Source organism: Phyllostomus hastatus, unplaced genomic scaffold (genome assembly GCF_019186645.2).
Source record: "Phyllostomus hastatus isolate PE091 unplaced genomic scaffold, TTU_PhHast_1.1 phas_contig_80, whole genome shotgun sequence".
NCBI classification, from domain to species: Eukaryota; Metazoa; Chordata; class Mammalia; order Chiroptera; family Phyllostomidae; genus Phyllostomus; species Phyllostomus hastatus.
In genome coordinates, this window is record NW_025333960.1 from 45,921,630 (window position 1) to 45,937,976 (window position 16,347).

At 45.5% G+C, this 16,347-nt stretch overlaps 1 protein-coding gene across 1 annotated transcript in view; it reads right to left on the reverse strand.

Annotated features, from left to right (window-relative positions):
- Window positions 1-612: 612 nt before the first annotated feature.
- The window catches only part of FECH (ferrochelatase), a 30,916-nt gene continuing 15,181 nt past the window's right edge, over window positions 613-16,347 (reverse strand). Inside the window, exons 5-11 of the mRNA XM_045850094.1 lie at window positions 16,024-16,158; window positions 12,988-13,094; window positions 8,703-8,801; window positions 6,869-6,976; window positions 6,310-6,474; window positions 2,616-2,675; window positions 613-2,126 (exon numbers count right to left, since the gene is read on the reverse strand). Of these exons, the coding sequence (XP_045706050.1) occupies window positions 1,992-2,126; window positions 2,616-2,675; window positions 6,310-6,474; window positions 6,869-6,976; window positions 8,703-8,801; window positions 12,988-13,094; window positions 16,024-16,158 (809 nt within the window). The 3' untranslated portion in view covers window positions 613-1,991. The remainder of the gene's footprint in view (window positions 2,127-2,615; window positions 2,676-6,309; window positions 6,475-6,868; window positions 6,977-8,702; window positions 8,802-12,987; window positions 13,095-16,023; window positions 16,159-16,347) is intronic.

The following is a 16,347-nucleotide window of genomic DNA, read 5'->3' on the forward strand; positions in this document are numbered from 1 at the left end:
CCGCTACAACGGCCAGTCCGCTCCCGGCTCAGAATCAAGGCTATTTATTACTCCAGACGGCCCATTGTGAATTTGGAAGCTTCCTTTGCAAACGAGGGGCTTCAGATACCCTAGTAAGAGCTCTTGAATTGGTGTTTTCTGCAACATCTTCTTAACAGTGTGTATGTACTTGACTCCAAAGCAATCGAAGTGCGGTAGGCCCTCAGGGTACTTCCGGTGGGAGGCAGAGAGGCCCCAAGTCTGACCTGTCTTCAGCACCAGGCCACTAACACAGAGAATTCAGTTCATGTGGCAGTCACTCGGTCTGCCCTGAACCTAATCCCCAAAGGCTGATGGAAACAGATGAGGAAAATTCTGAAAAACCACCTATGCCTTGTACCTTTCTCTGGAAAGACCATCTATGAATAGCAAAACCAACTTGAAAAAAAATGTAGACGCTACTCGAATTCCAGAGCCCTTATCATAAGCATAAATAAACTATTAACTGAAGTACACAGCATGTTTCTTTTCTTGTTTTACAAAGTAAATCCCCACTCAGTAATTTTGATTATTAACTATTTTGGATTAGTTTTGATTTAACAGAGAGCATGAATCAAACTGTTAAGACCTTACTGATGTCATAATATTTATTAATGCAGCAAATCCTGAATATAGAAGATCTGTGACTTCTCTAATACTTCCACTTTATGAAGAGGATTTTTAAAAAATCAAAGAAATGCTCTTTTGAAGAACAAAGTTTTAGGACAATGAGAAAGGACAAAGTAATCATTACAAATTCATTATGAATCCATCAGAGATTTTTTTAATCCACTTAAATCCAAGTATAGAAGGTTAGACTCTGATCCTACATGATTTCTATATTTTTAGAACTCTCCACTCAAATTCAAGGTTACAATGGCCTTTAAAATATCCACAGGAAAAGAATGACATGAAAGACATTATGATGAATAGTTGTTGCATTACAGAGTGGTTACTTTTCTCTGTTTTCCAAATTTCCTATCCGCATGTTACACAATTTTTGTAATAAAAAATTATAAATTAAGAAAGATTTCAAGGTTACAAAGCATAGTGGACTTCATAAAATAATTGTTCAAACAAACAAACAAACATGCTGCAAGGAGACAGGCAACCACGATAAAGAAGACCCTGGAGGGAAAGGTGCACAGGGCCCCGGCAGGAGCTTTAACGGTGGATGGACCCTGTCATTGGCGTCCCGGCGCCCCTGGCCTTGGAGACAGGAAGCAGCGGGAGCCCCTTCCCTGCGGCTCACAGACTCCTACCCAGGGATGTGTGACAAACACTGGATTTTGACACGTGTATTTGCCTTGTGTGCCTGGGGAGCCCCAGAGCATGTTTGGGATCTGCCCGGGACTTGGTTTGGCGGTGAGGAAAGTGAGTGCACACAGGAGCGCCACAGTGACCATCCACGGTCACTCACTGGCCGAAGCGGCCGCTGCAGGCACCACGACGCCTCCCCAGCGTCCTGTGACCCACAGGCCTGGCAAAGGGCAGGCAACATTTCTTCTTCAAGTTACACGGCATTTCCTCAACTATATTCACTTAAAAACCCAGCGGCTACATGCACCAGCCTTATAAACAGATCTCCTTCACACTGACAGCCCACGGGGGGGCTCTGTCCCCTCGCAGGAGGTTTTTTGGGCAATAAAACCAAAATCTATATTTAAAATAGCTGTGCATCTCGTAAGACAAATTTTTAAAACTCATTTTTAAAATAGCCTATTGGCCATCCCAAATGAGTAATTTTACCCAACGAGAGAGAAATATAAGTGCTTACTCTATTGTCATATAAAAATAGAACACTCTCAGTAAGGATTTCAGAGAGTCCGAGCCCCAAGAAACCACATGATGTGAGCCCAGAGGCTGTGCGTGTACTAATGTAACTCGCGTCCCCGATCTATAAACACGTCTGCGTCCACGTCCTCTGCGCTGCAGGTCGGCGTCTGCCTCACCCCGCGGGTCCTCTGGCAGCGTCACAGCTGCTGGCTGGCGAAGAAGGACTTCGTCTCCCTGCAGACAGGGTTCACACACAGCGGGCAGCTCAGAGTCAGCTGCTTGGAGCACAGCTCATTTGACTGGATGTGCGAGTGCACCAGGTCAGCCAGGGCCTGGGGGGCGGGCGACAGGAAGCACAGATGCATCAGAACAGAAAGCCTGCCCACCCCCCCCACAGCCACGCACTTCCTCCTCCCGTCTGTCCTGATCGTCACCACGGCCTGGCGTTCGTTTCTTTTCATCTGAGCTACCCACCCTTTGAACCAAATTCTGTAATATCTTTCTTTCCAAGAATCCTCAGCTTGGAGAAAACTTAAAATACAGACTTCAGAGAAGGAAATCCTCTTACCCCACCTGCGAGACCTCGTTTTTCTCTGAAAGGTGGATTTTAAACCCAACGTGATGATAGGTGGGTAGAAATCAGAAAATTGGGGTTGTCTCAAGGAAAAAAAGAGTGAGAGTCTAAGGAATTCGATTTTATTTTTGTAATTAATTGGAACTCAAAATGTTCTGATATGTGAGAAAACCAATATTCTGTACGAGTTTCTCAGAGGATTACTCCCCAACATGTTCTACTAAAGTGGTTGCAGCGCTCCAGATACCTTAGAGAACAATGGATTTCCATTAAGAGACTCTGCTCTTCTGATGTTTTCAACTCCACACTGAATCGAATGAGAAAAAGGGGAAAAAACACAGACACATTTTATTTTTTCCTTTTGTTTTTTTTTTTTTTTTCAAGAAACTGACTGCTACAAAACACACACACACACACACACACACACACACACACACACACACACACTGCGAAGTCTTTCTTCAAAAGAGTTCCCAGATTGCTCAGAAATGAAAAATATTTCCAGGACCAAGCCATATGCTGATTTTCACCTCTGTTATCAGGAAATTGCTCTTCAATGCCCATCTCCCCCACCCCATCACCTTCCCACAGGTACTTTGTTTCCACGCCATTCTTGAGGTTGTATTGGATAGAATTCCCAAGTAATTTAAATCTGCTCATCATTCTTTTTTATACTACCTTGCATGCACGCCTGTCTAAACTACCCAAGCAGAATGTTGCTTTGTGTAAATTTTTAAACCTGTTTGGATGCCAAGTGTCAAAAGAAGTAAACTAATTTAATGTATCATGAACCTACATTGGATAATTCAGAGTTGGGATTTTAAATATACTCTTATGCCCTAGCTGGTGTAGCTCAGTGGATGGAGCGCGGGCCTGCCGACCAAAGCATTGCAGGTTTGATTCCCAGTCAGGGCACATGCCTGGGTTGCAGGCCAGGTTCCCAGAAGGGAGTGCAACCACACATTGATGTTTCTCTCCCTCTTTCTCCTTCCCTTCTCCCCTCTCTAAAAATAAGTAAGTAAAATCTTAAAAAAAAAAGATTATTAAAAAATATATATATACTCTTACATTAAGACATCTAAAATAAAAATCTGAGGATCACTGCACTACCATTCCTGCTCTCCTCTCCAAAAATATCTAGTTACTTCTCCCCCAAATAAGTGAGAAATATCTCATTATTATTTACTCAGGTAGCTAGGATCTTCTCTTTCCCTTTCCAAAATGCAGAGGTCTTTTCGGGTGCGCTATCTTTTATGCGAGCAGTGACAGCAGGGGGGAGTGCTGAGATTCAGCGAGCACCGAGTTCTCAAAGAGAGACTGCACGCTGAAGCTTCATGGACAAGTCAGCGACAGCGAGGGGCCAGCCCGGGACGGTTTCCCCACCACTGCCGACGGGAGAATTGTCAGATGCACCTCTGCAGGGCGAGCCGGTGAAATATGTCAGCGTTTAAATTCCATGCGCAGGGATTTACCCTCAGAAAACAATGGGAAAAGCAAAAAAGGAAATGAGGTTTATTGCAGAGCAGTTTATGACAGTAAAAAATTAGAACGATCTTTAATGTATGCCAATTAAGGATTTGTTAAAATAATTACATAAATCTAATTACATGTGTTGATTGGAGCCCATACTACATTTTTAAGGGGGAAAAAAGGTTACAAAATATATGAATAAAATATGATTTTTGTTAAATATGTAGAAAAATGCCACTTCAATTAAAATACAAACACATTTACAGGAGAAAAAGGTCTTATATTAACCAAAGTATTTGCATATTATGTCTGAGGGGTAAGATTCTATGTGAGTTCTACTCTCTGTTACACTTCCCTCAGCTACCTAAGCTCTTTCTTATTTTTATTATAAAAAGCAGTAAAGTTATTTCTATTTGAAAAAAACGTCCAAATTACTTTTTAAAGAAAGTTAGTTGTTTTAAACACAGATATTCTCCCATCAAAACAATGAGCTGAACTGCAGGTCGATGACTTTCTTTATTCTCCATACAGACAAGGAATGACCTCAGTTTAGTAATATGAATGATGTGAGTTACCATTCAATACAAACAAAACTTCTTTTCCAAACACATCGCTATGAACCGTATTTGCACTTAAGTCTTTTTAGCAAGCTCACTACTAGCCTCGGTCACGGTGGGGTACAGAAGGCGTCGTCAAATGAAATCCAGAGACAGCCCCGCGACCTCATGTTAGCCAGTCACAACTTTCCCATGAGGTCTTCACCAGACTACTGACGAGTTGTCGAGGCGCCCTCTACCTTCACCAGTGCTTGACTGGTGACCAGCACGTACACAAAACCCAGCAGGCTTGGGTGCTGGTGAAAATCTCAGCCGACCCACTCTCCGCCCTGCCCTGCACCGGCCACCCTCAGTCCCAGAGAGGGCGAGGAGTCCTTCGAGGCCAGCCCCCCATCAGCCACACATGGGTGACCAGGGACAGGAGTTCTGGTGGAAGATGAGGGGGGAAGGGCTCTCAGGTCCCAACACTTCCACAGCCCCCCAGAAATAAACTGGACTCGGGTGCGGAGCTGGCCCCCAGCAGCCAGGAGACGAGTGAGCCAGTTTCTCTCCACTCTGAGCGACAATCCACATCTGTCTTACAGAACAAGACACCTAGGATGGTATTTGTCATTTCACCTCTCTGCCCCTCCTACCCATCTGAATGAATGACTTGTTTAATTCCTTGGTTGTTGGACTTCCATACAGCTCAGTTTTCTGACAATTCTGGGTGACAGTTGTTCCGTAGTTTAGTTGTAATTTTTGCTGTGGTTGTGCAAGGAGGCAAGTTGCATTTACCTTTGCCTCCATCTTGACCAGAAGTCAGTATTTGTTATTTTAATAATCACACTGATAATAACACAGGAGTAAACAGCTAATTACCTGTATTTTGCTGTGTATAATGCACACTTTTTTGTCCAAGTTTTTGAGGGAAAAATAAGGATGCATGTTATACATAGGTCGTACTAATTCTACATCTATATAAATGTTTTCAATTCTTTTATTTATGCTTATGCATTAAAAGTATAACTCTAGAAGGCAATAATGATATTCACATGCAAAATAATACCCTGGAATACAATAATTGGTTTTGTTTCTAAATATAAATAAATAAATTGAATTAAAAAATTAAAAGGAAAGATTTTTTTTCCTGAAAGTTTGGGCCAAAAATCTGGGTGTGCATTATACATGGCAAAATATGGTTAAGTGCATAAAAAAGATGGTCAATTACAACATACATGGCTCCAGTGTGGATTCCATGTTGTTGGGGTTTTTAAAAGATTTTATTTATTTTTAGACAGAGGGGAGGGGAGGGAGAAAAGGAAGGAAAGAAACATCAATGTGTGGTTGCCTCTTGTGTGTCCCCCACTGGGGACCTGGCCTGCAACTCAGGCATGTGCCCTGACCGAGAATGGGAATGGAACAGTAACCCCTTGGTTTGCAATGGATTGGCACCCAATCCACCGAGCCACACCAGCCAGGGCGATTCCATGCTCTTTTCCCACATGACGACTCCCACATGCCTCAGACACCCAAAGGGCACTATTAAGTGAAGAAAAGAAATTATGGAACAATCAAGTTTTTTTCCTCCAGATCAGTGAATTCAATGATTTGTTCCTAAAGAAATGCAGTTTTTATTACTTTCGAGTAGTACAATGCTCAAACTAAGTGAACTAACGTGGCCACAGCGGGCCACCTGATTCCAGAGGCACCAAAGCGCTTCCCCACTGGTGACGCGGATCTGCCTGATGGGTCTGGATTTATCACTCAGACTGAGCAGTACTCGGACCCAGGAGGACACAGTACATGCACACGCACGCACACACACACACACACCCAAACAATGTTTCCGAATGATACAGGAGATTCCAGTCAAGAAAGTTTCCCTTTAAACCAAACCCCGGTGGGATTAAGAAGGCAGACGGCAGCATTTACCTCGCTGGCGAGCACCTGAGAGTACTCGATGTCCAGTTCATACAGCGTTTCGATGTGGTCACTGGTGAACGCGATCGGGACCAAGAGGATGTTCTTCCACCCCCTCTCACAAAGCCCCTTGATGGTCTTGTCTGTCTGAGGGCCCAGCCAGGGGATCGGGCCAACCTAGGAGAAGGAGGGTGAGTGTACGCGGCCCCACCTCTGCCGCTGTGTCTGGCACACGCCCCTCCCTAAGGGCAAGGGCCACGCTGCACATCTGCTTTCAGGGGGGTGTGTATTTCCACACTGAAGCCTGAATCCTTCTAGAAGTTGGCGGACTGTAAGTTAACAATTACTGTCATTATGACCACAAATAACATTTTAAGTCAACGGAACTCTGCTAGTCACTTGATTTCCCTTCCCTCTTACTTGCTGGCGGAGTTCCCCCTGCCCCTGGCGAGCAATCAGGCTACACAATACCCTATTTGCAACAGCCAAATCCCACCGTTGTAGAGTTAATTTCAAAAACAGACACCTTCGAAAGAGCGGACTGCCTGGGAACGCGTGGACAGCCACCTACCTTGGACTGCCACACCAGTCGGTAGGGGTTGGAGTACGCCAGCTTCTCCATGACTCTGTGGACGGTGGCGCCCACCTCCTGAGGGTAGGGGTCCCCTCGGTTGACCACCTGCAGCGGAGACACACGGGCTTCCTGCTTTTACCTGCCAGCAGGGTGGGTGCTCTAGCCTCCCTCCTTGGGTCAGGTTACTCATTCGGAATGCCCACTAGACTACTTGAAAAATGAGCTTTAAAATTTTGTCTTATGAGACGCACACATATTTTAAATATAGATTTTGGTTTTATTGCCCAAAAAACCTCCTGCGTGGGACAGAGAGCTTCCGTGTGGGCTGTCAGTGTAAAGGAGATGTGTTTACAAGTCTTGTACACATAGTTGTTGTGTTTCTAAGTGAACAGAGGTGAGTAAATGCAATTACCCACTCTTTGCCAGGCCCGTGGGTCGCAGGACGCTGGGGAGGTGGCATGGTGCCTGCAGCGGCCGCTTCTGCCAGGGAGTGACCATGGATGGTCACTGTGGCGCTCCTGTGTGCACTCACTTTCCTCGCCGCCAAACCAAATCCAGCACAGATTCCGAATGCGCTCTGAGACTCCCCACCCCTCCCCACCCCCGACTTGACGGCATTCCTCAGTCCCACACAGAACCCCGGGGCGGCGAAAAACCTGGACGCAGCATGCTCAGACCCAGAGGGAAGAAAAGGGGAGCGAGGCCGAGGGGGAGAGGAGAGGAGGCAGCACCTGGAAACGTTCACGCATGAAAATGCGTTTCCTCCTTTCCCAGTTCAAGAGCTTCCCTTCTGGCACTTCAGACACGGCCTCATCACACGCAGGACAGTTATAAATAGGATGAGGGTGGAGAAGGAAGATGGACATGTGAAGAGGATTTGCATAATGCCAGAGAGAGAGAATAGGAGCCTGTTCAAATACCATCGGCAGGCGTCCAGCAGAGAGGAATTTATCTCCAGGGCCACATACTGCTGACACGGCAACGTCTCACTGGGAGGTGTGGGTGGAAAAGCTGCGAAGGGCTCGACCCTGGTGACCACCAGGTGGCAGTCAAGACCGAGCAGTAGCGTGTCCCAGACTCACCCATTAACTCCATTAACCGTGGAGTTAAAGCCTTAACAACACCTGAGAAAGTGAAATCCTCCCCCTCTCCGGCTTCAAGAGCAGTGTCCGTAGAACACGATGCTAGGTCTGAGCGCATGAAGCCGGCTGCTTACTCCCAGCACCTCACTACCTCACACAGCATGACACTTGCAGGGTCGCTCTGGCTCTCGCGCACTCTGTGTGCGCTGGCCACAGTGTGGGCCTTCGCCTTGGCCAGGAAGAACCCTGATAGCCTGGCGGAATTCAGAGAGCCCCCATCAAGTCTTGAGGACAAAACAATGAGGTTGAGACCCTCGGTCTGGAGGGCTTACGGTGCAGCCTGCCGAAACGGGCCGGCGAGAGCGGCCTCCTCTCTGCCGTTCCGCTCGCTAAAAACCCTCTCCTGTGCGTGTGTCTTCAAGGCATTATCCCTTTACACGGGGCGGGGCAAAATTAGGTTTATACTTACGAGTTTATTCTTGTATTACTTACTATATGTAATATATAACATATATGTTATTTTCTACATGAACAACTGTAAACCTGATTTTTCTCCATCCTGTGCAAAAAATTGTAAATACTGTCACTTGAATGAGCTATTATGAGGTCTGAAGCAGTGAGCCGAGTTAAGAACGAGCACCGCATTAAGTCTGAGGTTCCAGAATTCGGGACGTCGTGGAAGCTGGGCACACGGTGCACATTTAGAAGTCCTTGCCCACTAGGTCACCCCACACAATGTTCCTACTTACCGACATGGGCAGCGAGTGAGCAGAGAAGAGAATGACCACCTCGCTCCTCTTCTCCGGCGGGAAACGGTCCAGCTCCTTCTGAATGTGGTCTGCGAAGCACTGCAGACACGCCGACGGGGGAGGGCCAGGGGCAAGTGGGACGACAGGGGTGGGAAGTAAGGACAGCGTTTGAAAAAGGAAAGCCACGCCAGAAACGTCAGAGCAACCCTCAAAAATCAGAACTCTCTTTTTAAAAAATCGCCAACGGTACAGTCTCTCTTGTTTTGGTTCGTCATCAGAATGGCTCATCACGGTTTCAGGGGCCTGGGGAATTTGATGGGAAACTTCTAAGGCTCGCTAATGGCTCACGGAAAATGAAGGCTCTGGATCTGCGGCCTCTCGGGAGGAGCGGGGCACACTTCCAGATGGGAAGGAAACACAGATGGGAAGGAGAAGTTGTTTTAAGACCTCTCATTTGCTCGGTTAGCAGAAAAACAGCTTACAGGGTCTTTCTAAATCTCCTCGGTTTGGCTTTCAGGCACATTGCATTAAAATACATTAGACAGAAATAGTAAAGGGACAAGAAAATATTATCTATTTTTATGACCTTTTCCTTCTGAGCCCCGTATCCTCCCTGAGTCAGTCTTCCTAACAGATGAGAGGTTGTAAAACTCCCATTAAATTCCGGGGGGGAGGGGAAGGGGGGAAGGATGCGCTGACCTGGGGGCTGACTCAGTCACATGTGCAGAACCTGGGCTGGAACGCAGGCCCCGCCCCCTCCCCCAACCCTCTGCCGACCAGACCGGTTCATTCCCTCCGTCTAGTTGGCACTTTCCGATTCACATCAATAGGTGCTGAAATACCAGCTCTGAAGAGGCCTTCTTTCATCTTACACTTTAATCATTCTTTGTCATTTCACGTCTAAAGCAAGTGCTACAAAGAATATTACGGGGTCAATTGACAAAATTCGAATGTAAACATAGATTAGACAAAGTGATCAATGTTAAATTTACTGAAGATGAATATTGTATCATGGTTATGGAAAAATATATCCTTGCTACTTAGGTGTAAGGAGTGGTGTGTGTGTGTGTGTGTGTGTGTGCATGTGCGTGTGTCTAACTTATCTCAAAAGGTTCAGGAAAAAATTACGTGTGTATATACACATAGACACATATCCATACACAGAGATAAGTGTTATTAAAAATATGTGAATCTAGGTAAAAAGTAGATGAAAGTTCCTTGTACTAGTCTTAGTCTCGTAACTTATCTGCATGTTTGAAATTGTTTCCAGATAAAAAGGTTTTTAAAACATTATAAAGAAGAAACATCATCATAAAGGACAATTTACCAGAACCATGTCAATTTATACTTGTTGGTATTTGGATTTATACCAATTTACAATGAGCAAATTATTTCACAATAAATATTGAGATGGTATTAATCTTTCCAGAACCCTCAAAATTCGGTAAATGCCCTAAGGCACAAAATGGTGCCTAGAGAACTCATCCCTTCTCAAAATCTCTAATTTACTTATAGGATGTGGTAGGATGAGGCATGAACAAAAACAGTAGTTTCTGGTAGGCACTGCAGTGTTTGGGAACTAAGGATGCTCAGAAAGGGTTATTTCGGATAAAGGCCCAGATACAGAAGCCTACTGCAAAGTTCACACAGGAGCCCGGGACACCCATTTACTCCAATTGTTCCAGCAGCTAGGTAACAGCAGGAAAATGACTATTCTAAGTAACAACCTCCTATAATAAGTAGGAATGTTGATTTAAAATATTTACAGTTTTAGCCCTGGCCAGGCAGCTCAGTTGGTTACAGTGTCTTCCACCAAGGTTGCTGGTTCAATCCCCGGTCAGGGTACATGCAGGCACCAACCAATGGATGCATCGACAAGGGGAACGACAAACTGATGTCTCTCTCTCACTCTCTTCCCCTCTCTCTCTCAAATCACAGGTCTGGTTTTTAATCATATTTTTAGTTTTAGTTCAGTTTAGGGTTTAGGCTTTTTTTTTCTATTTCTGCTAGATATCAAATCACCTCATGTAATCTACATAAGATTAAGAATAAAATCTATGTATAAAATTTTGTTTCCAAAAATTTCTTGTATTTTTCCTTTTCTCATCTTGCAAACTTGCCAGTGCAAACACAATTTGTTATGGCCCACAACAGACCCCAAGCCGCCGTGGAAACCGAGGCGCTGTGGGCAAGTCCAAGTGCGACTGACATCACCTAAAACCCATCTGCGGCATTTCCCGCACGCAACCCCTCAGCAGAAGGAAAGAGGCATAGGCAGCTCTCAGAGCCTTCAATCACACCATCTAGGAGGGCAGATAAATGCCTCTAAAATTCCCTTTCATTTTATGAACGGAGACTTCCTCAGTTAAGAGGCCTTTCCATCTTTCTGCTTCCCCCCTTTTCAAATGGCTGAATTTTAATGCAGATCTAATTACTCACTGGATCAGGGCAGGCAGATGCTGCACAGACCCGCAGTCCCGTGCTACCACATGTCAGCGCTGACCTGAAACACCCCTCGCTTCCAGTCCAGCCCAGGAGCGACAGAGCCGGCAGGCCGGGCTCCGGGCGCTGCTGACTGGGCCCAGTCCCCCAACAAACAAGTCGGGGTGAGGTGGGGGGGCGGGGGAGGGCACCCAGACCCAAACCACACGCATCCCTAAGGGAAGGCGCCTACTTTTCACTTCTTACTTAAAGCTGGATTTCAACCTAAGGGTTAACCCTTGACATCACCTACACACCCAAGAAAGCTGTCTGCTCGGGGGAGAGCTGGCTGCTTTTACCGATGTCTAGCACCATCTAGTGGTTACAGATTTTAGGTGACTCCAGGCTCTTAAAAAAGTGTTAAGCTGGTATTTCCACAGAGAATGTCCGAGGAATGAAACGTAAACTGGATGAAATCTGAACCACCTACTGTTTCTCCTGTCTCAACTTAAGGCGGAAACTTCCACCAACAGAAAAGAACTCTACTAGTATGATTTCGGGCAGTTAGCAATGGCACTCTTATTCAAAGGGAGAAAAGGTTATAATAAAAGCTAATTAAAGCTATCTTACCATGTGTGACCTCATGGATGGACCTAGGGGGTCATGCTAAGCGAACTAGGTCAGGCAGAGAAAGATGAATATCTTATGCTTTCACTTATATGTGGAATCTAAACAACAAAATAAATGAACAAACGACACAGAAACTGACTCATGATACAGAAGAACAGACGGATGGTTGCCAAAGGGATTGAGGAAAGGGGGAGGGGTTAAAAATGCAAACTGGTGGTCACAAAACAACCCCAGGGATGTAAAGCGCAGCACAGGACTATATCGATACTATTGTAATAACTACGCATGGTCCCAGTGGGTTCTTGAAATACTGGGGTGACCACTTTATCGAGTGTGTGAGTGTCTAACTACTATGCTGTACACCTGAAACTAATATAGATAATGTTAAATGTAAGCTGCAACTGAAAAATAAAATTAAAAACAAAAACAAAGCCATTGCTGCCCTGATCAGTGTGGTCCAGCTGGTTGAGCATCTTCCCTCAAGGCGAAAGGTCGCTGGTTCAATTCCCCGTCAGGGCACATGCCAGGTTGTGTGTGGGCCTGGTGCCCCGTGGAGGCACGTGTAAGAGGCAACCAATCAGTGTTTCTCTCTCATATCAATGTTTCTCCCCCTCTCTTTCTCCCACCCTCCCCACCTCTCTAAAAATAAATAAATAAATAAAATCTTTTAAAAAAGCCATTCGCTTTAGAATTGTAGTTTTCACAGATTTTCCTAATATCAAGCATCTATTAATATAAATATAATTGTGTAGAAGAATTTTGAAATTTCTTCTAATATATGAAACTTTCTCAACAGAAATGTTAAATTTATTTTCATGTCTCAGAACATGTAGATATATTACCTTCAAGTATCAAAAACTGACACTTTAAAGGATTTAGAACATAGAGGATGTATCCCTCCATCATTCAGTCTGTGAATGCATGTTAGCGGAAATACCCTGCATGACCTTTGATGTTCTTCTGGTCACTGGGAAGCCCAGCACTCAAAGTGTGATTCCGCTATGGTTTGTGACTAACAGTATCAACCTGAAGGAAAGAAAAGAGTCTAACCTTTAGTCTTTCGATTTACTTTCTCTTGTCATAATAAATCAAGACTCAACCCCCCTCCCCCTTTTTTTAAATCCCCAGCATATAACTTAAGCAAGAGAAAGGTGAGGCTCAGAGGCTGGGGTAGGAACCTGCCCCACACCCGCAGCTGGGGGCAGGGGCTGCGGGTGGGTGGCGGCGGGCTCACCTGAATGAGGAGGGGATGTGTGGGCCACCTGTCGATCGTGCTCCACTTCATCCTGGGCTTCTTCCCCACTTGGTTGTAGTATCTGTAAATGGCATTTAAGCTGCTGCCTGCAATATACAGGGGGCCACTTAGCACCTGCATATTGACCACGGTGAAAATAAAAAACAAGACCAGTAAAGGCAGTCATTGTAAGTTCAAAAGAAGCAACTGCTTCTGTACTGAATCAGTCTAATTACAATCACTTCAATACCAGAAAATGCATATAGATTTAACCACCCTGCAAATGAAGATCCCTAAAAAGCAATCAATTTCCACAGCCTTTCAAAGACTATAGAGGTCATTGCTAGTGAGAAACATGGTCGCAGTGGATGTATGAAACACAAGCGGTCGTTATTTGCAGGGACCAAGTGTTACAATTAAAAGCATGTTGAAATTCTTTCCCCCACTATGAAGGTAACCAACTCCATGACGGATGTGTAAGGGGGTGAGAAAGAAGAAGAAACTGACCATTATCCCCACTAAGTAATATGGTCATTGTTTTATTCTAGCATCATTCTTCCCAAGTGTTATTTTTAGGTGTCTTGTTTTACAAAGTTGTAATTTTAGTACATACGCAATTCTGCATCCCGAGTCCTTTGGGCATTTTTAGTTAATATTATGAGATGAATTATTTCCCACATTATAATAAAAGCTTTCCAAACCATCCTTTTAAATGGCTTGTTCATAAAAACAGCAGCTTATTGAGGTTTCTACGAGCATTCTCTATTTTTATCTGCTGTCACAAAATTATCATCATGTCCTAGAATAAGTTAAATGGATATCAAAACCTTACAGGTAATCTAACAAAACTTGCATCTCTATGCAAGAGACAGAAACCATGACGTTTTAAAGCCTAAAGAAAGGTAAACAGTCCCAACAACCGGGTGCAATGGGACCCGGGCCTAAGGGAGCTGGAACCGGGGCCCAGCCGGGAAGCGATGAGACGATGTGAACGCAGGGCCTCCTCCTCAGTCCTCACGCACCGCCAACGTTCCCAAGCACTGCACGCTTCCCAACACCAGCCCACCGCTTTCTCTAACTGAGAACTACTGCTCAGTTGGGTTTCCGATGTAAAGGGCTAGTCAGGACAGAGCTGCATGTCCATCAAAGGAGTGCTCTGAGGCTAAGACTCAACTTTCAGAAAATAAATGAGTTCCGCTTTGGCGAGTAGAATACAGTGAATGAGAGGAATCCAAACTGAGTCCATTCCAGGTCCACAAACAATCTCTCCAGAAATTGCAAACAGTCTCCACCATATTTACAGGGGAGCATCATGTTCAGATGTACAGAAGGACTTCTGGAAGCCACATTAGCTGCTCTGGGTTGCTCAGAAACATCCCATGAGCTCCCGGAGGTAACTAAGAGGAAAACACAACCAAAGCCATCGCTGGGGACTGATACGCAGAGTGCACTGGCTCTGCCACGACGAGCGTCGAAAATGCGCAGCAGATAAGTGACACTCAGTGGCCTTGGAGAACGGCTGTGCCTCCCAGAGGCTCTCCCATCTCTGCGGGGACACGTCCCTGCACGTGACGTGCACTGGACAGGAGTTGCACAGACGCACGGACAGAGCCGGCTGTGAAATGAGACCCGGCGTCAGTCCTCTGCCATGTAAGGGACAGTTTTCTCACGCCGTCTGATTGTGAGAGCAGCCATTTATACGTGGAGACGGATTTTTTTAAAGCAAGGCACAAGTAGACTGTGTTTTGCCGTGTATAATGCACACTCGCCTGTTTGTGCGCATTGTACATGGGATTATTATACCTACGTATATATAACACGCACCTTTATTTTTCCCTCAAAAATTTGGGAGAAAAGTGCAAGTTTATAAAATCTGATTCATTGTCCAATAACATAGTACCAGATGCTTTGATGTTTTAGAGGTACATTTCCGAAAGAAATCACAATTCAGACTCTTGCGGGCATCTGAGGACCCGGGCATTTCCCTGGGTGCCCTGGGTGCCCTGGGCACAGCAGGCTCTGCAGGGGTCTCCCAGCTGCCCTCCTGTTGCTCCTCACAGCTATAAACAACACACACTACTGTCCAAACGCAATCTGGGAGCGACACTGTGCTGACCCCAATCCCTGAAAGAGAACACAAGCACATGTACTTGGGGAGGGGACGACTGCAGAAGCTTCCCCTACCACCGATGAGGCAGGGGTGGGCAAACGTGGGCTATTCTCCTGCTCCAGTCAAGTACGTAGGAGATAACACACAGTAATAGTTCCCCAAATCTAGAATACTAAGTTTGCAGAGGAAACCTCAAACTGGGCTTTGGCTTAATTATTAACCAACTCATAAGTGAAACATAACAAAACAAAAAAAACCACCAGCATTTCCCATGTTATGTGGGCACCTCTGCTTTCAAAATGCAAACAGCAATTACTTTTGCTACATTAATAAGAATACTAGGGGAGCCATGAAAATAGGTTTATTACACAACTTATTTTTAAGGTTCATTCTTAAAAGGTTCATCCATTGAACCCGCTTTTTCATCTCATGGCACACATAAAGTAATTACTAAAATTCTGCAGCACACTGAGAAACGTATTACTTTTTTTGCCGATCTGAGAGGTAAAACTTTGATTCGTTCACAGTAGAGGGTTATTGTTGGGTTAGTTGTTGTCATTTTCTTATTTGACAATCTAAGAGAACAGGGGTTGGTGCCCCTGACTAAACGATCAGGTTCTGCATGTTTTAAACATCCTCACGGCCCGCTGGTTGAAAACCCCTGCATTATACAACTGCATTAGGGCCCTGAACACTAGCAGCCCCACCTTCCACCACCACCTGTAACCTCAGCGGACTGGCCCATGACTCCAGGGAGCGAGGAACCACGAGATTTCACGTGGACACCTGAACCCTCGAGCGTGAAGCAGACAGGCTGGGTCTGCCGTTCGAATCGCACAGGACTTACGCTTTCCCTCCGTGCTCAGCTTCCCCGGTCGCTTCTGCCAGGGCCCGCTGCACCCTCCGCTGCAAAGCAAGGCCCTTACCTGTGGTCGAGCAGCTGTACTGGGGGTACTGCGTGAAAGCAATAGCCCTCTCCAGCCCATCTCTCTCCATCTCTTCAATTGCTTCTTCTGTTAAAGGGTGGACGTACCGAAATCCAATGTAGTATTTGTGCGGGGCTATGAGGAAGCATGTGTGGAAAGGAGAAAGTATTAATCTTTACACAGGTTCCTCTGAGTGGCCAAATGTAACACAATGTCCAGGACAAAGGACAGTTCACCTAATTCCGCATGGTGTGGGCAATGTGAGGAGGCTGAGACTGTTCCCTGGACCGTATCCAGTCGTCAGCGAGTACCCGGACTTTCAAT